At 27.9% G+C, this 23,314-nt stretch overlaps 2 protein-coding genes and 1 long non-coding RNA gene across 3 annotated transcripts in view; 1 reads left to right on the forward strand and 2 right to left on the reverse strand.

Moving 5' to 3' along the window:
* LOC135931323 (NTF2-related export protein-like) overlaps positions 1 to 23,314 on the reverse strand; it is a 163,352-nt gene that overhangs the window by 114,165 nt on the left and 25,873 nt on the right. The window lies entirely within an intron of this gene.
* Positions 3,663 to 13,996, forward strand: LOC135923024 (uncharacterized). The gene is made up of 3 exons (XR_010571111.1): positions 3,663 to 3,706; positions 12,802 to 12,859; positions 13,947 to 13,996. It is a non-coding gene; the product is annotated as an uncharacterized LOC135923024 (long non-coding RNA).
* The window catches only part of LOC135931322 (collagen alpha-2(IV) chain-like), a 37,352-nt gene continuing 32,760 nt past the window's right edge, over positions 18,723 to 23,314 (reverse strand). Inside the window, exons 35-41 of the mRNA XM_065468356.1 lie at positions 23,069 to 23,254; positions 21,581 to 21,711; positions 21,061 to 21,205; positions 20,621 to 20,857; positions 19,830 to 20,248; positions 19,600 to 19,686; positions 18,723 to 19,531 (exon numbers count right to left, since the gene is read on the reverse strand). Coding sequence (XP_065324428.1) covers positions 19,070 to 19,531; positions 19,600 to 19,686; positions 19,830 to 20,248; positions 20,621 to 20,857; positions 21,061 to 21,205; positions 21,581 to 21,711; positions 23,069 to 23,254 — 1,667 coding nt within the window. The 3' untranslated portion in view covers positions 18,723 to 19,069. The remainder of the gene's footprint in view (positions 19,532 to 19,599; positions 19,687 to 19,829; positions 20,249 to 20,620; positions 20,858 to 21,060; positions 21,206 to 21,580; positions 21,712 to 23,068; positions 23,255 to 23,314) is intronic.

Below are 23,314 nucleotides of genomic sequence, written 5' to 3' on the forward strand. Positions count from 1 at the left end.
TTTTCAAAATATTTTTTAGGATAATGCTTAGCACGTATATATATACGCGTATAATACAAAAATGAAGATTTTTCCATGGATAACGCCAGCAATGCAGTATTTGGTCATTCGGTCGGTTTTCGGGTCAAATCACGATATTTTTAAAATATTTTTTGGAATTATGTTTTATACGTATTTATAGGTACATAAAACAAAAATCAACATTTTTCAATTTATCTTAATAAGTGGTCGGTTTTGAACTCGGCAATCGGTCAAATCAAATTATTTTCAAAATATTTTTTAGAATAATGCTTAGCACGTAAATATACACGTATAAAACAAATGAAGAGATTTTGATAAATAACGCCAGCAATATTTACTTTAAAAAATTTACATTGTTTTACTATTCTAAACCTACTCATTAAACATCAAAGAAACCTAAAAAAAATTTTTAATTTTTAGGTTTTTCATATGTATAATACCCAAATATAAAAAAAGTGCTATCCAATCATCATTCCGGTTTCCTAAAATGATACATATTCAAACATATAACGCCCTCTTACGGATATATATTTGTTAATTTTTAAAATTAAATAAAATAAAATGTATATTTGTTTTAATAAGCTAGAAAAATAAATTTCTTACTAATAATATTAAATAAAAATAAAATTATATACTATATCATTTAATCAGTATTCTTCATTTATAATAAAAAAATGATTTAAATATATTTTAAAAAAAGTTTAAAAAATTATCATTAAAAAAATATGCGTAATAAATTTTTGATTGATTTATAATTAATTATGATTGATTGCTTTTTAGCAATGCAGTTTAGCAATGCATTAGCAATTCAATGTATAGTGGGGAAATTTTTTCCAATGAATTATTTTCCAGGGGAATTATTTTCCAGGGGAATTTTATTCCGGGGATTTTTTTTCCGGAGAATTATTTTCTGGGGAATTATTTTCCGGGTATTTTTTTTCCGGGGAATTATTTTCTGGGGGATTTTTTTCCGGGGAATTAATTTCCGGGAATTTATTTTCCAGGGAATTTTTTTCCGGGGAATTATTTTCTGCTTACCGTTTAGCATAATCACTTATTTTTTTAATGGTAAATGTTATTGAAATACATTAACAATAATTTAGTAATATCGTGATTAAAATTAATAAATGAAATTTATTATGTATAGTTAAGAGAGAAAAAAAGAGTTAAGAGGAAATTGATTTTATATTGAGGACCTAAATTGTATGTTTCAATGTTTCAGGCAAAGGTAGACAGTGTTGACAGTCACGATTTAGCCATGATTATCACGATTTTACGTAATTTTTTACTTAATCATGTTTTCTCATATTTTATACTTTTCTCACGTTTTTTGTGTATTAGTCTCACACTTTTTCTCACATTTTTATTTAATAACAAATATATTTTGTAAAATAAAGAAAATTTTATTTGTTATATCCAGGGAACCAATCATATTCATTGATCAACATAAATATATAAACAGATATTGAGTTTACCCAAAACACAAATTTAATTTAAAGTTTATATCAAGTAATGAATTTAAATAACTATATATTTCTTTTATGGTTATAAATCTTAACATTAAAACTTGTAAAATTTTAAATGAAATAAATTAATTGTACATACACTCAAATTATAATTAGCCTAATTTAACTTAGATAGATTTTACTAAAGCTTATTAACAATCAAATTAATTAATATCTAATTAAATAGATTCAGGATCATTTTTATAAAATAATTAAATAAAATTAATTAATTAATAATAAAGTCAATATATATTCTGTAGATAAGATTATAAGCCTAAGCATATTTTTAAATGTTAATTTATGATTTGATTTATTCTGTATCTTATTAAAAACCTTCTTTTATTTAAAAATTTAATATAATATCTATTTCTTTACCTTGTTACAAAATGGTCTTGCAAATTCAAAATATATCAGGATACTCATCTTCTCAAGATGAAAAATTGAAAAGAGGAAAATATATCAGGTAAGTTAAAATAAAAGCTGGGAACTAAAATATGTATAGTTAAGGCAGCATTCAGCTGTAACATGTAGTATATGTGTATCATGCTCTTTAATAAGCTGTATGAAATCTAACAAACATAAACTGGCAAATGACCATTCTAGAACCAATATTTCTATATCATCATGTTTATCCAAATATTATAAGAATGAAACATTGTGTTATTGCTGAAACAACATTTATAAATCATTCCATAAAACAATCCCATAGCTATATACTGGATGATTGTTCAAGCAAGCTATTGCAGACTTTTTCCTAACTCTAAAATTGCATCAGAATAAAAAGCTTTAAAATAATATAAAATATTTTGGCACCAGAAACAAAATATTATAAAAAATCTAAAAAACAATCACCCGTTTTCAATACTAACGGATGCTTCGAATAAAAGTTAATATAAAAACATTTCCTATATCAGAGTTGTTAAAGGATCGAATCAATCGCCGATCCTGGATTCGATCCTAAATTTGTCAATATTCTCGGATTTAAGATCCTGACCTTAAGTTGTGGATCGTGATCGAGATCATTTTTTTAAATATTCGATCCCGAATTTTTTTACTTAAAAAGCAATAAATAAAATAAAAATTTTGAAAATTAAAATATTATTTTAAAAAAAAATATCTATCTACATCTTATTTAATCAACCACCATTCCACCAGATTTTATATTTCAACAATTTACCAATTGATTCACAATATTTCTAATGATTTTTTTAGCAGTGAAATTTTTAAACTGATTTTTTTTCCCCAATTCACGCATAAAAACAAATTAAAATATTATCAAGAATTTAATGCTTCAAAATAGCCGGAATGTATCCATTTTATATAGTTGAGCAAAAATAATTTGTTAAAATGATGGAAGAAATATTATCTTGGACGGTTCATCCGGTGCAAAAATTTTGGAAGTATAAGTGATAATACTGTATTGTATGGATGAATCATCATTAAAAAATAATACTATATCATACTGATCAGGCAATTTTTTTTATTTTATCATCTTTATTTACAGATTCTATAAATATTAAATCTCAATATTGATAGCAATCAATAAGACTTACACTAAAAAATATAAACTTAAAATCAGCCACCACCCACCCTTAAAGTAATTAAATTATACTGTAGTTCTCGGGTATAGGCTCTTTTTCTGTCCCATTCCTTTTTAATAAGCCTTTGGAGGTTTAAGGAACATTTTTCGAAATGTTGCGCCTACAAGTACGTGCGGCTTGCCCACAAACGTGTTAAGGGCTCCTCATATTTTTACTTTTACACCCAAATTATATTAGTTCCAATTAGATGGAAATGAGGAAAACCTAGCGTAGCTCTGTTGCTTCAATGCTAGAGGGCAAAAGTGCTATATATCATTATCACATAATTTACCAATTTTTTTGTACGAACAAGTTATATTTATTTATTAATTATATTATAATAAGATGAATAAATTCTAGGTTTTAATAATGTCCTCCATTATAGATTTAGTAGATGATACATCTACTTCTATTGATGTGACAGCAGATATAAGTGAGAATGAGAATCTTTTACCATTTCCTAATTTACATGTATTTTACTTTATGTGAAACAGATGGAAGTAACCAAAACCATACAATGATCTATGCAAAATGCTCTTTATGCAAAAAAATATATCTTCTTCATTGATTAGAAGTTCTAACCTAAAGAGGCATTTAGAAGTAAATAATTCTTTTAAAAATACAATTATTATTTGTGAAGATCATAACAATATGCATATAATAAGAAATATTTACAATAATTATCAAAATATTTATTAATTAAATAATCAGGAATTTAATAATATTATTAATAATAGCCCATTCTTAGCATTGATATGAAAGGGAGACTAATATTTTTAATGGGAGTTGAAATTAATTTTTAGTATTTAAAACCCTTCAACCCATATAAATAATATACTTAATTTAATATATTTAACAAAATTTGTGTTAAACCCTTTATTCATAAGTTTTTAAATGCTAAAAAAGCCTCATTTTATTCATATCATAGGAAAATATTTTCTCAAAATTTTTTGCCCATATCATCTTGGGCAGCTTGTAATGATAGACAATTTCAACTTGAATTTTTAAGATAACCTGACCCTTCTAACTACATGTAAAAAATATAAATGTATGTTGAACCATTAATTCATAAGTTCATAAATACCTAAAAAGCCTCAGTATTATTCATATGATAGGAAAATATTTTCTCACAGCTTTTAATAAAAATTTTACTGGGCCATCATCGGCATTAAAAATTATAAAATTTAATCAATATTATACAGATGATTGGTCAGGCCTGACTGTAAAATTTGAAAGGCTAACTTTTGCAGATACCTGATTTATATGAATGAACACCTATTTAATAATAAATTGATTATCATTTATTAATAGATCCTTCACTATATGATGACAGTAATATATTGGCATCAATAATTCACCCAAAGTTTAAGCTCAATTGGCCTTTTATTAATCTGCCACAAAATTTGTTGCTAAAAGAAAGGTTAATTGTCCATTTAGAAAATATAGAGGACATGCAGATCTTTCAAATGAAGGTATGGATGAAATCGATACCTTTTTTGGGAAAAATTGCTCACAAAATGATTTTTCCATAAATAATTTTTTTTTTATTCTAATAATGATTCTGTGAATATTTTTAATAATTATGTTAATTTAAAATAAACATTTATTAAATATAACACACCTTTACTGTTTAGTAAAGCTAAATATATGCTTAATGAAGAACGTGGTTGTTAAATGATGATAATTTAGAAAAAAATTTATTAAAGGGTAATTTTAATTATAAATATATATATATTCTAATTGTTATACTTATAGTTATATTATATTATTCGATTACAATAAATTTATACCATATTTAATTAATTTTTATATTAGTTAATTTTGCATCGATCAGAAATTTCAATATCCTTTTTTAAAAAAAAAGTCGATCCTGGATTTCGATCCTATTTTTTCCAAAAGATCGTGATTGGGATTCGATCTTTTTAAAAGGATCGATTAACAAGCCTGACTTATATACTTCAGCAAAAAAAATGGAATAAGTTTTAAATTACTTAAAATTATTTCATCTGATTGTAAAACCTCTAAAGACATATCTTACTAATACTATACTAATAGGTTATGTATTATGTCATATTCTTCACAATGAAAAGATAACAAGAATATCTAAGAACAAAATTTACAATCATCACCGATCACAAGCCGTTGATTTATATTTTTTCCAAAGGATTAAAAGAAAATTTATCCATGTCGATGAGGTTAGAGAAATGGAACATTGCAATGGGAGCTTACGATTTCGAAATAAGACATAGAGCGGGTAAACACAACACGGTACCAGATTGTTTATAGATTGCCATTAACATCTTCAGAAGAAGATATACTTATTATGAATGATGCAAAAGAAAATAATGATTTATGGGGCGTACCAATTAACTTAAAAATGATAGAAAAAGAAACTTCTAACGAGAATTAATGGAAGTAATTAGCGATATAGGAAAGGTGACACGATAAAAAATAAAAAATACAACAATATGATAACGGAATCATGTATTATGGGAAATTGCCTTTTTAAAGAATATAGGGTGATAATACCAAAAAATATGAGAAAGGAGATATTGCAAGAATTACATAAATCTATGTGCTGGGAAAACGAAATCATTGGTGAAAGATTATTTGTGGTGGCCTGGTCTAAACGCTGAAATAGATCAGGAGGTGAGAAACTGTGATACGTGTAATAAATTTGCGGACAATCCTCATAATGTACAAAACCCATGGGAAACAGCTATAAAAGTGTTCGAACGCGTGCATATCGCTTTGCACAATTTGAAGGTAGCAATTTCATGGTATGTGTTGACGCACTTAGTAAGTTTTCTATCATTAGAAGAATGAGAGATATAACCACTGAATCAGCAATCAAAGAATCGTTAAAAATAATCAGCTTATTTGGTATACCCAATAAAATAATCAGTGATAATGGTACTAATTTACAAGTAACTTGTTCAAGAAATTTTGCAATGATCATGGAATTAAACACATTCTCACATCACCAACAGTCTAATGGTCAGTGTGAGCGAATGATAAGATTAATGAAAATAAGCATGAATAGGAGCATGGAAAGTAATAATAAAATAGACTTAGATATAGATTTAGAAAAGTTTTCATTCAATTATCGCAACACACCAAACGCAACAACGAACAAGATACCAAGCGAAGTGATGTTCAACAGAACCATAAGAACTAGATGGGATTTAATCAAACCACAAGAAGATAAAGTGAATGAATTTAATCGTAATTTATCGTCGAAATATTATGAATGGTGACAAAGTTTGGTATAAACCTTCAAGGATAATATATGGGACCAAGGTAAAACGCAAAAATGGAGTATGAAAACAAATACCTAAAATACAATACCTTGTATAAAATTTTTTTTTGATATGTGTATCAAATAAAAGGTAATAAAAATATTTTTTTATTGTAATAATAATAATCACTCATAGAGGGCAGTTGAATAGATCTTTTGATTAGCTATCGATAGACATATCTTATTTCACAAGTCCAAAAAAAACAACATTGAAAATTAATGAATAACAATAAAATTTAAAACGAAACGAAACAAAACGAAACGCGCGGAAAACGCTCTTTAAAATAAGATTCTTCTATATCATGGTTCAAACGTGATAACGCCGTATAGTTCTTTATCCTTTTGTAATTATAAAAGGACCCCTTTAAATCCCGTGAAGATCCTGGATAGTTATGATCCCTTTAAAAATTACGACATATGTATGATGAAAAAAAACGTAAAGAATTTTTAAAAAAATGGACCTAAATTTATAAATTATTTTTAAAAATACAAAAGAATTATCAAAAATGAGAAGAAAAAAAATTGAGAAAAAATATAGTAAGAAAAATAAATTGAGAAAAGATACAAATAAAGTAAAGAAATCGCATAAAGTTAGAAATAAAATAAGAACGAATGACAAAAATAAATAAAAATTTAAAAAAATTACGATTTTCCTTTTTTGAATGGGAATTTTCCTTTTTTGATTGACACTTATCCTTTCCTTTTTGGAATTTTCCTTTTTCGATTGACACTTTTCCTTTTTGATCTAACTTTTTCTTTTCTTTTTGGGAATTTTCCTTTTTTGATCGACACTTTTCCTTTTTGTTTGGACCTTTTCCTTTTTTGATTGAACCTTTTCCTTTTTTGATTGAGCCTTTTCCTTTTTTGAACGGACCTTTTCCTTTTATGATTGAAACTTTTCTCTTTATGATTGGGACTTTTCCTTTTTTGAATGGTAAACCCTGTATATCTTAAAATAATAGTAGTTTGTAATAATATTAATATATTTTGAAAGTATTCTTTAATTCATATCTTAAAATATTGATGTGATATTCATATCAAAAAAAAAGCCTCATTATATTCAAATTATTGGAAAATATTTTCTTAAATTTTGTCCATATCATCTTAAGCATGAATTTTTAAGAAAACCTATGCTCCTTATAGCCACATATAAATAATATATTTTAAATATGTTTAACAAAATTTGTGTTTAACCCTTTATCATTTTTATGTTTATACAGATTTTATATCCAGCCTTTTTAACTTTTATTTAAAAAAAATTTCCATTTAAAATTTTTAGATTAGGATTTGATTCATAGGAACTTATTTCCATAACTTAAATTTCACAACCTTCTTCTTCACTTCCATCCTGCAAATTAAAATATATTACATAAAATTGGTAATGATATTCTGTCGAGTTACATTTTTATAGGGATCTAAACCGAAAAGAATATCGGTTCGGTTAAGGTTCGGAAAAATATAAAGGTTCAGGTTCAATTAAAAATAATGCTTCAGGTTCAGTTTTGATCCCTGCATTTATATATATGTAATCTTTACTAATTTTGTTTGGGTTAATTTTATCCATATATCTTAATATAAGTTGTAAATTTTTCAGTTAATTTTGGTCGTCGATATATTTAAAATATGGCGGAAAAGAATAAGGAAATTAATACAATATTCTTGAAGAAAATAAAATATATGCTGTGATATGTAAAATTTTAAATATGAATATTAAAAAGTATCTGTATCTCAAGAAAATTAAAATGAAAAAGATGCAAGATTTTTTTCAGAATAAAGGATCTTCGATACAGATACTAGTATCTTATTAAAAATGTCAAAAGGTACTACAAGATACAAAAGGATTTTGTATCTGGTATTTTAGATACAAATATTTGTGGTACTGCACAACTCTGATTACAATTGATATTATGATCAATGATTGAGCCTTTGTATAATAAGAATTTTCTTAGAAATGATATGATAAAATATTTCCTCTTAAAATGCGTAATATAAGGTTGAGTAAATAAAATGCATAATTTTAAATAATATTTACTTTTGCGTATTAAAATATATATCAATTTTTGCATAGGTTTTTTTTTATCGCTTAATTTATATCTAACTAGATAGAGATAACTTAATAACTACTACAGATAGAGACCTTCAAGCCTATATTAAACAAGGTATTTAAAAATATCTGAGTTTGAAAATTTTTAAAAAAATTATATCCATAATTTGATAAACATTGGATCATATTATAGAGTTTATATTTCAGTAAATATTAATAAAGTAATCCATGACCGGGAAAAAAAATTATCCGGGCCGGGCCCAAAATTTTACAAATATCCGGGCCTGGCCGAATATTCCAACGAATATTTAAAATTGCTTATTACGATAAAAATTTAAAAATAAAAAATATATTCAAAAAATTTTTCAGGTCTCTAATTGATACTTATATATTTTTAATTGGTATATTTTTTTTATCTCTGAAATATTTATTATCTTTGTCAGTCAATTCTAATAAAATATAAAATATAAATTAACATTCTTACTATTTTAAAACTTTAATGCTAATTTATATTTTGAAATTGCTTTTTTAAAACCCCCTCTAAAAAAATATTATTTTTTTTTCCTAATTAACTTGAGATTATTTTTAAAAACAAGATACGCTTAATTAATCGCTAAAAATTTAACATAAGTTACGGAAGTTAGCGATGCTACTAATTATTAGGTTTAAATAACTTAAGATACAACCCAACCCCGTTTGATTTTAAATCTGTAATTTTAGTGGGTATTCTACTTAGCCTAGCCAATTTTTTTGGCCAAGACAAAACTTTAGTGGATATTTTGGAGAAGACTAAACTTAAGTCTATTTTTTTTGTCTAAGGCTCCTTAGCTGATTTATTTTGGGTAAAGCTAAGTCTTAGCTGTGTTTTTTTTGTTTAAAGCTAAACCTGGCCGATTTCTTTCGGCTAAGGTCCTATGCCATTTTTTGGGTAAGGCTAAGCCTGATCCGATTAATTCTGATAGGCTAAAGTCCATCAGTTCCGTAAGATATGACTAGTCTATCCCTTCTTATTATTTATTTATTTTTATTAAATTATTTATTTACCTTAATTTTATTTGTAATTTTATTACTTATTGGTTTATGATATATTGTTATTATCAAAATTAACATATATGATTTAATATTTTTAACTTATATATGAAATTAAATATGAATATGTTATTAAAATTGATAATTAAATATATTTTTAATAAAAAGAGATATATCGTTATTGTTTGGTTATATTGTTTCTATTACATTTTATTTGCGATTATTTCGGCCCAAAATTAAGCAAAAAATTATTTTGACGTTCAAAAAATTTTTTTTGACCATATAGTAATTTGAGCTATTATGCCACGATATTTCCTTTTCTACTCCTATCACTAAATCATTAATATTTCCTATATTGTCATTCATCACACCTAGGTGTTTGAATTTAGTTAAACCTGTTAATCTTTGATTTATATGATTTTTGAAGGCACCATTACTTTGTTTACTATTTTTGTTTAATTGAATTTATTGTGACAATTTTTCCAATTTAATTTTTTTAATCTCATCAAAGTACATATCGTCAACAATTATCATAAATTCAAATATCCACGCTATCAAACAAAAATAACAATCAAAAATTTAATCCAAAAATAAATGAATATTTAATGAAAAAATTGTTCTCAATGTCATTTCTTTTCTATACGTACCATATATTGCTAATTTATGACAAAGATTTAAACTGGAGGGAGTTTGGGAGAAGAATTTTGCCCTCCCCCTTCTGTCTTTCCTCTCCAAAGCACACGTGCCTGCTTATACTTATAACTAAAATGTTATTTAATCTGAAATTCAAAGATTCTATTTTTAAAAAATTAATTAACTTTTTTTAATTATTTTCTGAAAGTACATTAGACTGCAAATTTAATGGTGATCACGAATATATGTAAATTTCGAGTTCTATAAAGTAACGTCAAAAATATATCGTCGTTACTAACGGCGTTACTTTTTGAAGGAAAGGGACGCCATTCGTAACCTTCTTCTAGGGGTAACGCGAGTAACGATAACACCCAAAACTTACTTGTTACTTCAAATATTTCATTAAAAAAATATGTAAAAAAACATATTTGATTATATTATTTATTTTTAAATTTCGTAAATATTTTAAGTAGAGTTTTTAATTCACATCAACCACCAAATTCTTTCATTTTTAAAATTTTTGTAGTTAAATTTTCCGTCAAGATTTTTAATCTAATTAATATTTTTGAAATCAATGTATGTAAATTTATATTCTTATTAATATTATAATTTATTTTATAAAGAATATTATGTGAATTGTACATTTTCTTCAGATGAAGAAGAATTGCCTTGAAACCAATATGAAACTTTTTTACACCAATAAAGAAAACTAAGGGTAACTCTTTATAAGTGTAAATTGTGCACCAACTCAAATATTTTTACCCAAAATGTGGAGCCATTTTTAAGGAAATAATGGGATATCTGATTAAACTAATTATAACATTATGGAACTCTTTCTATAATTCCGTGAAAATAATATAGCTAAATTACATCATTTGAACAATCATTTGAACAAAGAATAAATAAAAGTTAGTATTTTTTTAAAAAATAACGGATATAATTCAAAAAGAATTATTTTTAAAAAAAGTGAAAACCCAAAATTAGTTTTATATAAACATTATATAGCCAAAGGTGTACAATAAGTGGATCTACCTCCAATAAAATTTATAGCGGAAAAATCCGCCTAATATTGTTTTACCCCTATTGGGAAATTTTGGATGCGCCCATGTATTGTAGTGTTTTTGAAAGTCGCTTTTATATTTTTTAAAAAGTGGAGATTGGCCAAAATTAAAGAGGGGACTCATCATGATAGGAACATGAAAGTATAACCAAAAATGAGCACTTCTAAAAAATCCCTCACAATGACGAATTTTATATTCAGATACTTTATTTTAACTGTGACGAATACCGGTTTAGATTTAAGCTAAAAATAACGGTTCAGTTTGTAAAGAACAGTAATATCGGATCGGTTTGAACCTTTAAACCCCGGTTTAAATCTTTTCGTTTACAGGTTTATTTGAATATTTTAAAGAAAGGTTCATTTTTAAAAAAAATGTTTTTTTTATTACTTTTCCTTAAAAAATATTCTATGATGGAAGATTGGGTTTAAAGAACACTTCTAATGCTTGGGTAGATGGCAACATCAAATAGCAATATATATATAAAATAATCACTGATACTGAGAAATTTAATCATCATTAAAAGATTTAGAATACAGTTTCACAGCCCTTGTTAGAGTGACGTATATTTTAGCTGTTTGGTTTAGGTTCGGTAAACAATAAAGATTAATAGCGGTTTAACGATTGAATTTTAGCTTAAAAACTATTTTCAACATTATTATCAATAATACCATCTTTCTCAGTTTTCAAATATTTTAAATATTTTATATCATAGTATATCTAGAATTAATTTATATTGGACGATATAAATTTTATATAAAAATTCAAATTTTAATGTGACATTTTTACTACTTTTATTTTTTTTTCACGGTTTGTTGGGGAAATGAATTAATTTTTCTCGTAATATCCAGTTTATGAATTTTGGGTAAACCACATATTTTTCTAGAGGTAAGCAAGTTGCAAGTTTAGGTATGGTTTTTTTTTGAGTTAATATTTTCAGGAGTATACTATTTTTCAGAGTTGTTAAAAGATACTTTTTAAATGGATCTTGATACAGATACAACGTCTAAAATAATATCTAGATACAGATTATTTATTCAAAAATCTATCTAGATACAGATACCACAATCTAGATACAGGATCTAGATACTTGTATCTAGATCCTTTAACAACTCTGCTATTTTTATATAAAAAAAATGTGAATTATTCCGAAGGGAGTTTTAGTTAATTAAATAGATAATTCATTTTAATCATAATCAATCCTACCCATCATAAAAGTGTTGTAGACCTTATCAGCTGGTTATATCAAATTTATATTTATGTCTTTCAACTTTTCATTATTATCCATCAGTTTGCAATTTATGATGGAAGTTTAGCTTTTACCATATTTATCGCATTTATATTAAGCTTGAAAAACTATAAAGTGAAATTAATTTTAAAAAAAAAATATTTCAAAAATATATTAAAACGTATTCGATTCGAAAATATTTTATAGTTACCCTTTGTACCCTTTGTAATAATAATTATTTTCTTAGAAAAGATATAAAATATTTCCTTGTAAAATGCGTAATATAAGGTTAAAATAATAAAACATATAAATTTTAAATAATATTTACTTTTGCGTATTAAAATATAAATGAATTTCTGCAAATCTATGCTTTTTTATATTATCGTTTAATTTATATCTAACTAGATAGATGATAACTTAATAACTACTATTGGCAGAGGCCTTCAGGCCCATACTAAACAAGGTAAGAAAAAATATAAGATTTTAAATTTTTTTCTTAAATTTAAAAAAAAAATTATATCCATAAATTGAAACATTGGAAAATAATCATATTATAGAGCGGGACGGGTTGTATATATTTTTTTAAATTACCCGAGCCGGGCCTAAAATTTAAAAATACCCGGGCCGATCCGAATATTTTAAAACCGAATAATTAAAACTGCCCCTATTTTCTATAAAAATTAAAAATAAATAATATATTTAATTTTTTGGGCCAGGCCGGCCATGCAAATGGTACCTTGTCTCTGATTGATATATTATATATTTTTAATTGGTATATTTTTTTATCTCCTAAATATTTGGACTAATAAAATATAAAATATCAAATCAATTAACATTCTTGCTATTTAAAAACTTAAAAAGAAATAATATTATATGCTAATTTATATTTTAAAATTTAATTTTTTTAAAGCCCCCCTAAAAAAAATTTTATTTTCCTAATTAACCTAGGAATTTTTTGAAAACAAGATATATTTAAATTAATCGCTAAAAATTTAACATTATGTACACGTAAATCAGCATCGCGGTTATACTCTTAACGTGACCTTAAGTTGCGGAAGTTAGCGATGCTACTAAATATAAGGTATAGATAACTTAAGATACAACCAAATCCCCTTCGATTTTTTAAAAAATCTGTATAATGATTATAGTGGGTATTCTGCTTAGCCTAGCCATTTGGCTAAGACAAAACTTCAATTGATTTATTTTAGTAGCGTAGGCTAAGATTAAGCCTATTTTTTTTATCTAAAGCTGAGCCTTAGTCGATTTTTTTTGTCTAAAGCTAAGTCTTGGCTGTCTTTTTGGTTAAAGCTAAATCCTTGGCCGATATCTTTTGGCTAAGGCTAAGCCTGAACCGATTAATTCTGATCGGCTAAAGTTCTTAAGCGTTCCGTAAGATATGCCAAGCCAAGCCTTTCTTATTTTTTATTTATTTTTATTCAAATTATTTATATACATCTTTTTTTATTTATATTTTTATTACTTATTGTTAAAAATATTTTGTTTATTAAAATAAATATATGATATGATATAATCCTGGGAAATGGCCGAAGCGCTTAACCAAAATAATGTGACGAACCACGCCTACAGCAACCAAATAAACATACCCACAAAGTATACGCATGTACAAAACACCCCGCAAACTTTAGAGAATTACTATCAACCCCCACGTCGGAATTTACCACGGAATGATAACCCAACCTGTTACAATTGCGGGAGCGTGGGGCATTATAAATACAATTGCCCAATGAAACAAACTTTCAACAATTATAACTCCTCTCAGTATACTCCTCGAAATATACCTACGACCCAACCCAACGTACCAAACGAAACGACTGCGTACAAACAGACTCAACAAATTTTAAATAACCCGCATGATCTCTTGGACCTACCACCCAGGGGTAGCCCAATTTAAGAGGGGAGGAAAATGCCGTATTCCCACAAAAACACCTTTTTAAAATTTTGATTTTATATATATTGATTTTTTTTGTGTGGTCTTCCACCTGTTACAAATCCCCTTTTTTTTAATGTCCTCCACGTGTTTTAAAAATTTAGTCGTAATGAAATCCGCTCTGAACCAGCGGTGCGGCGAATGCCGTTTATTTTATTTTATTAAGGTAGGATCTACCTTCGTTATTAAATCCGCTCTAAACCAGCGGTGCGGCGAATGCCGTTTTGGTTTATTTTTGTAGGAATTAAGAATGAAATCGGCGCCGATGGCCGGGTAGCCGTATTTAAGAGGGGAGGAGTGTTATGTTCTATCCCCCCCCTTATTTCTTTTATTTTTGTTTCTACTTGTTTCTTTTGTTTTCCCATCTTCCTTTATTTTGTTATGAAATTAATATATTATACCTTATTTTTATATTGCATTTGAAACTGGTTCTTACCAGTTTCATGAATGAATATATCGCGATTAAATAACAACTTTTTTTTTCCCTTTTGTTTTAAAAATTATAAAGGTGGAAAACAAAACACCATTGATCATTAATTATTTTTCGTGCGTTTTAAATTGAATTTCTTTTTTTGTTGTAATTTCACTTATTCGAATAAACTTTGAAAATTAAGTTGTCCAAGTGATTCCATGACTAAATCAATAAAACCCGGCCCCCTGGATCCAGTCATTGACCATCCCGGACCCCCGATCACGGACTGTATTATTCCCATTCAACAATATTTTTAAATATTATTTATATATGAAATTAAATATTTATTTATTTAATATATTTTTAATAAAAAGAGTTATATTATTATTGTTTTGTTACATTTTATTAGTGATTTTTTTCATCTAAAATTTTAGGGATAAAAATTTATACAATATATCACTAGACAATCATTTGTTGAACAAAGATTAAGTAAAAGTTTGTAATATTTTTAAAATAAAGACTATAATTTAAAAAAAAAAAATTTTTTTAAAGTGAAAACCCAAAATTCGTTATATAGAAATATTATATAGTCAAGGGTTTACAATAAGTGGACTTAAAGACCTCCAATAAAATTGATAGCTGAAAACCGTCTAATACTGTTTTACCCCTATAGGAAAATAGTGTATTGTATCTTTTTTTAAAAAGTGGAGATTGGTGGATGTGTACTAAATTTAAATTACCAAAATTAAAGAGGGTACTCATCATGATAGAACATGAAAGTGAAGCAAGATAATATTAAAAGATGATGAACAAAATGTAAAATGAGCAATTTCAAAAATTCCGTCACTATGACGATCTATATAATCTGAGACGTTTTAACTGTGACGAATAACGGTTTAGATTTCAGATAAAAATAACTGTTCCGTTTGTAAAGAACAAGAATATCGGTTCAGTTTGAACCGTTAATCCCCGGTTTTTTTTCGTTTACGGGTTTATTTGAATATTGTAAAGAAAAGCACCATTTCTAAAATGTTTCTCCATTTTCTAAAATTAATACTGGACCTTATACAATCAATATATTTTCAAGATTCGTTAGTTTTGTAGTCTTACGGAAAAATAACTAACAATAACTTTGCTTTTTTAGACTTTATTTTTGGTTTCTACAAATCAAAATATATATTATTCAAAAATAAATTACAATCTTCGAATCATGAACAAAAAACATTATTATTATTTTTCTTTAAATATAACCTTGACAACGTTCAAAAATAATTAAACATAACTTAATATGACAGTTAGTTTTACGAGCGCATTATAATATGGGAAAAAAAAGCACATTTTAATAAAAATTATTTTTATCCCTTTTCATTAAGAAATATTCTAGTGGAAGATCAGGTTTATACCTAAGAACACTTCTAATGCGTTAACTTTGGGTATATGGCAACATCAAATGGCGATATACAAAAAAAAATAATTACTGATACTTATTCAGTGAGAAGATTGATTATTAATCATCATTAAAAGATTTAGAACACAGTTTCACAACCCTTATTAGAGTCCCTTTCGGTCGCAGTAGTGTAAAAATAACACCACCTTTTAACCTTTATATCTTCTAAAGGAGTTGATCACATAAAATGAAACCACCACGGATATATATTATTAAGGCACTTTTTCATGTGTGGAGGTTGTATTTTTTTCACGCATATATTAAAAATACGGCAACATATTAATTTTATGAGAAAACTTAAAGGGATGTGAATTTTTATATAAAATTATAATTCTCAATCTATTTTTATTTACAAAAAATGTGAATTATTCCGAAGGGAGTTTACGTTAATTAAATAGATAATTGATTTTAATCATAATCAATCCTACCCATCATAAAAGTTTAGACCTTATCAGCTGGTTATATCAAATTTATATTTATGTCTTTCAACTTTTCTTTATTATCCATCAGTTTGCAATTTATGATGGAATTTTAGCTTTTACCATATTTATCGCATTTATATTAAGCTTGAAAAACTATAAAGTGAAATTAATTTTATATTTTATAGTTACCCTTTGTAATAATAATTATTTTCTTAGAAAAGATATAAAATATTTCCTTGTAAAATGCGTAATATAAGGTTAAAATAAAAAAAGATATAAATTTAAATAATATTTACTTTTGCGTATTAAAATATAAATGAATTTCTGCAAATCTATGCTTTTTTTTTATTATCGTTTAATTTATACCTAACTAGATAGATGATAACTTAATAACTACTATTGACAGAGGCCTTCAGGCCCATACTAAACAAGGTAAGAAAAAATAAAAGATTTTTAAATTTTTTTCTTAAATTTAAAAAAAAAATTATATCCATAAATTGAAACATTGGTAAATCATATTATAGAGCGGGACAGGTTGTATATATTTTTAAATTACCCGAGCCGGGCCTAAAATTTTAAAAATACCCGGGCCGATCCGAATATTTTAAAACCGAACATTTAAAATCGCCATTATTATCTATAAAAATTAGAAATAAAAAAAATATATTCAAAAACCTTTTTAAAAAAAATCCGAGCTGGGCCTAAAAATAAATATTTTAATTTAAAAAAATGGGCCGGGCCAGCCATTGCAAATGAATATATAATATAATTTTAATTGGCATATTTTTTCGTCACTGAAATATTTGGATAATTTTTTGTTATCTTTGTCAGTCAATTCTAATTAAATATAAAATATCAACTAACATTCCTACTATTTAAAAACTTTAAAAAAAAATATTGCATGCTAATTTATATTTTAAAATTACTTCCCAATTGGTAATCATTTAAATAACACTTCAGTTTCTCAATCTAGTGACTTTATTTTATAAATATTTTTGGGTTATTTTTTCGACGGCTAACCCGCTTTATTTAATAATTGGTCTAAATATATTTAACGTTTCGAAGCTTATAATAAAGCAACTATCACTTCATATAATCAAATAAATATTTTAGATCTTTTTTAATAGTATTTTTTATCATTATTAGGTTTTAATTCATCACTCATCTACCTACTACCAGTACCAACCACAGTTATTCCGGAGTGAATAATCATGCCAAGAGTAATAGTGGTTCTCAATTCCCTTATATGTTCTAAATTTCTTATTACAGCCGTTCAAGGGAAAGCTAAACAATTCTTTCCGAAGGAACTGAGATTACCACCCTAGGTGAGTAACTCCCACTTCACCGGGGTCCGTATTTGATAAACGTCGGTATTATACGCTGGATGAATGGCACTTGCTACGCCGTTAAAGCCAGCCCCTGGTCTTATAGGTCTTACTGCCATCATGATTTAGTAGAATCCGAGAGGCTTTCGCTAGAATTTTGCATATGCGTTAAACGCAAATATTTTTTCATATACTTGACGTTAGCAGAGTAACGCGGTTGCGAGAAAGAAACGTAGGTGACGGGTCCTGCAATCCGCACATTACTGGGGGCGCAGGTGCCCATTTCGAAGTTGAGCATCATCGCGATTACTATAAACGAGATCAAAAGTTGAGGAAGCTAGCGATTTAGATTAAAGGCAGCTAGTTTTCACTTAATCATTTGCGATTTCCCCCCATCTATTCTCGAGGGCTAAATAAAAAAAAATAATCCTTTGTAATCAGCGACATATATCAATATTTTTTTAAACAGCTGTTCGATCAGCTAACAGATATATCATAGGAAAGATTAATTAGCTATATATATATAACTGATTTTATTTTATTCTTTCCAAATTTAATTTTTTTTAAAAAAATATTTGTTGTAATGACATTCTATCCATTTAATAATATTTTTGTCACCATAATTATATATATATATATAATAAAATTTTGATGATAATAATAATACATTTTATTTTAATGGCTATAATAAATACATGAATGAATAAAACAAAATGGAAGCATAAAACACAAAAAGTATATAATATTGTCTACAAATACGAATTAATAATTTTAAAAAACCAAATTTATTACTAAAATTATAATAATCATACAAAGTTTGAATACATAAAATCAGCTGTTTTATTAAAATTATAGAAGAAATAAAATAAGTGTTTAAAAAAAAGTTTATAAAAATAATTTTATAAGTTATTATAATATGCATTTAAGTTACAAATTGATCTATCGGATTAAAAAAAAATTCTAAAAGAAAATATTTTTGTTTGTTCTTACGAAAAAATAAAAAAAAATAAATAGATTTATTCGAATTATTTTTGTTTACTATATTTTTTTTAAATGCCTTTTATTTAATTTATTTATTATATCCGCCATTTTTAATTTATAAGCCAATCGTAATTGTCTTCAATAAAATATGCTAGTTCTTTGTGACGGTGGTGGTCTCTGAGGTTGCCTTATGGCTTGATTATATAACTGCTGTCGTTGAGCCGATTGTTGTTGCTGACTATCTGGATAAGGTTGGTAAGGTTGCTGGGCTTGGGGTTGTTGCTGACCCGTGGGGTAAGGGTAAGGTTGTTGTTGCCCTTGCTGAGTGGGTGGCAATTGCGCCCCACCCGTATCTCTAATACACACTTGACATCTCGACACTCTGCTTCGTAACTGACCAGCTTTAAGGGTTTGAGCTTCTGGTTTCTTGAATTCGTTCTCTTTGTCTATAGTTGCTAGCCAAAAACTTAGAGAAGAAGAGAAGTAATTGCACGTTCCCTTACCGTGGCATTCTATGAAGGGAGAAGCTCGGAAATCTTCCAAACAGGACCCTGGGGACACTAAGGATTGACCAGTACCATCAGCTCCGGCACCTGTATGCTAGAATATGGAGAAATATTTTAATTTTTTAAAGTAAAATATTGGAAAATAAATTAAATTATACTTACCATGACAAAACTGTATCCAATCCACAACCCATTCCATCCGGCAGGGCAATCAGGAATAGTCATGGACTGACTGTGCACCGCTATCACCTTGAGGATAATATTAAAACGAATAAATAAAAAATTTATATGCAACGAGACCCTATCTAATTTTGAGCCGATCATTAATATTCTCTCATCTTAAATAAACCACTGATCTTAAAAACGGTTAACTATAAATTGTTCTCTAGTACCATGGCGGGAGTTTCACACACAGAGCAGCGACTAATGTAAGGTTTAATTTCTTCGGCGGGAATAAGCGACATACTCGATTTCATGGGTTCTTCCGTCGACAACCAATAACTGTAATCGTTTCTGGATGCCACGTTGCAAAGGTTATCTAAACTGCAGAACAAGAATGGCATCGTGCTAAATTTGGTCAAACAACTACCGGGTGATCCCAAATCTTGGCCGTGAGCCCGTTCATTACCTTGAACGTGTAACAAGGAATAACCTTCCCATAATGGAGTAGTACCAGCGGGACATCTCGGAACCTCGGTGGATTGACTGTGGCGAGTCAAATAAAAGCCTCTGGTTGGAGCTGAATGACCAGGAGCTCCGGCTTGGCCCGGAAATCCTGGTGGACCGGGTGGCCCCAATGAACCGGGCAATCCTTATAAGAAATTTTTTAAAATGATTGCTAAATGACAGATCATAATTTTATTTATTAAAAAATTGTACATATATATTTATATATAATATAAGAATAAACATAATTAGAGGTATTCCTAAAAAAAAAATCTTTTTCTAACTTTCCCCGAAACCAAAAAAGTCAACAAATACAAGAATTCGAATAAATTCATTTTTTATGCCAATCCCTTTCAATTTTTTTACGACATTAGTTCATAAAATGTGACAATTTACCAAAAAGTCCAGAGAATTCTTTTTTATCAGACTATGTATAAATATAATTTAATTTTTTAGCTATTATTTAACGTCTTAGCGGTTTTGTAAAAAAGTAGATGAAATATATATTTTTAAAAACCTTCATATCCAGGAACACCTTCATCACCTTTAGGTCCGGGCATCCCGGGAGATCCGGGAAATCCGGGAGGACCAGCGTCTCCTTTAGCACCAGAAAATCCGGGTAAACCGGCTGTTCCGGGTTTGCCCGGTTGACCGGGTGATCCAGGTAATCCGGGGAAACCGGCGTCACCTTTCGGACCTTGTATCAGCATGTTGGAGGGTATCTGAGGAGTGTATCCTGGGTTACCCTTTTGACCTTTTGAAAAATTTTACATTAACATATAAATAATAAAAATGAAAGGATATTGAAAAATAAAATCTAATTTCCCGGAGATGTCTTATTAGCTTCCATAAATCTTAAAGTGAGTCTAAGGATGGAAGGGATGCTTAAAATAGGGGTGGGGGGGGGGGGGGGTTAAGATTTAAATTATTATAAAAAAAATGGATTAAATAAATAACCTGGCAATCCGTCTAGACCGGGATTTCCGTCTCTACCTGGTAAACCAGGTGCTCCGGCATCACCTTTAGCTCCCGGAAATCCGGGGGCACCATCTTTACCTGGGAATCCTGACAAACCCGCGTTTCCTTTAGCTCCAGCCAATCCCTTTTACGAAATAAATATTTAAAAACTATAATTTTATCGATTTTTGGTAGATACTATTTTAATTGCATTATAAATTCGAGTCTCGATATGCGAAAACGCAAAATGGCTAGTAATCGCGATCTTTCTTTTCTGGAGACTTAATATGCTATGGTGAGTCAATGAAAATATTAAGCCATTCTTTTCGTCCTAGATGTTTTGCTGATAGGCATGGTTACGATAAGATTTTGATTATTTTATCATAAATTATTACATGAGCATTATAATTTAAAATACATTAGTAATTTTTTTATCTATGATTACACATTGACCATCGACACTAATATATCATAATTATAATAAGTTATAATTTCGTGTTTTCAAAAATTTGCATATTACTGGAAAGCCTGGTGGTCCTTGAGGTCCTGCAGTGCTCAATCCAGGGAAACCTGCGTCACCTTTAGCACCGGGTAAGCCGGACAGACCGGGGAATCCTGGACTTCCTTTGGGTCCGACAGGACCAGGTAAGCCTAGAGGAATACATTTATTTATTAAATATCTCAAACGTATTTAAAATGCGCGGTTATGGTTCATATTAATTCGTCACCCTCGCTTCTCGAATCGTAATATTGTAGTATTATTTTAAATATGAGCCCTTAATAGAATTCACCTATTCTATAATTCAAACCCACTCACTAAAATGTCATTATATCCTATTTAATCATAATACCTTTTGTTTTAAAAATGTCATTTTACAAATCTATTTGTATGAGCTAAAAAAAATTATAAATTAAGCCATTTGAGTATTTTTTTTTGTAACCCAAAATTTGAGAATATCACATATTCTAAACTTATATTTTTGTATGAGAAACAAAAAGAATCAAATTTTCGAAATCAACCCAGTTCGACGTTCCGAACAAATCATGTTAGACAGATGTTTCTAAGGAAGCGGAACTTGTAAGATTTAAAACCAATCCTACATCGTACTTAATAAGTTGATATTTTATTAATTTTATAAAATGATCTAAAAACACATGTTGAACGGGGGTTCGATTTAGCGTAATAATATTTTAACCAAAATAATATTAGGCAAGCCCCTAGATTTCATTAATAGATGTCCAAACCTTTGTGTCGTCTAAGAGCAAATTCTCCAGGCTTGCGTAACATGTAAAATATTGGACAACATTATCAAGAATTATAAAAATTACAATGGCGATCGTGAATTCATGGTAAAATTCGAAAAATATTGATTTAAATGAATGGCCAAATTAAAGTCCTGACAGGACCAAAATTTGAATTCATATCCATCAAGATTCATTCTTCTTTTTTCTAAAATGATTTACGATCACGTGGTCCAGAAATTTTACGCTCGAAGCCAACATTTTACTCTATTTTCAACAAATTTCTTTTCCCTCGGACATCGATGAAAAGATTTTATAAAAATCTCAACTAAAATTTTCTCTCAAATTTTAACCGGCCCCTCTTTTTTTTAAACGCATATGATTCTGTTTTTAACATATGTTTTAGATATATTTCTGATCTGGACTATACTATAGTATCATAATAATTCTGGCAGCGCGCTTGAGATTGACAGATTAATACGAACCTATGTCATAACCGCGCCTTTTATAATAAAATCTAAATAATTCTTACATATAATATTTATAAGAAAAGAGTAAAATGCAAACAACTTTTTAAAAAAATAAATAAATAGAAGAATGTTTAAATTAACAAAAAAAAATTGCCCTAAAAATATGGAAGATATTATATTTAATTAAAGATTTAAACATTTTAATTCTATAAAAATTAAGATAAGGAGAAATAAAATGATATTTAAATAAGAAATTTTTGAGTTTTAATCTATAAAAAAACAAATAAAATAAAAACCAGGGGTTCCTGGGTATCCGGCATCTCCTTTCGCTCCCGGAAAGCCAGGGGCTCCTGGCAGATTTTCTCCGGATATTCCTGGAGCACCATCTCTACCAGGTGCACCCAAATCTCCTCTATCTCCTTTCAAGCCTGGTAGACCAGACAAGCCAGGGAATCCTGGTTCCCCTTGAGGTCCGGGCGAGCCTTTGAACAAATTTTTTTTAATTTTAATTTTTAAATATATTTTCCAGAACTCCTATTTTT

The sequence above is a fragment of the Gordionus sp. m RMFG-2023 genome, chromosome 1 (genome assembly GCF_954871325.1).
Source record: "Gordionus sp. m RMFG-2023 chromosome 1, tfGorSpeb1-WG-v2, whole genome shotgun sequence".
Lineage (NCBI taxonomy): Eukaryota > Metazoa > Nematomorpha > Gordioida > Chordodea > Parachordodidae > Gordionus > Gordionus sp. m RMFG-2023.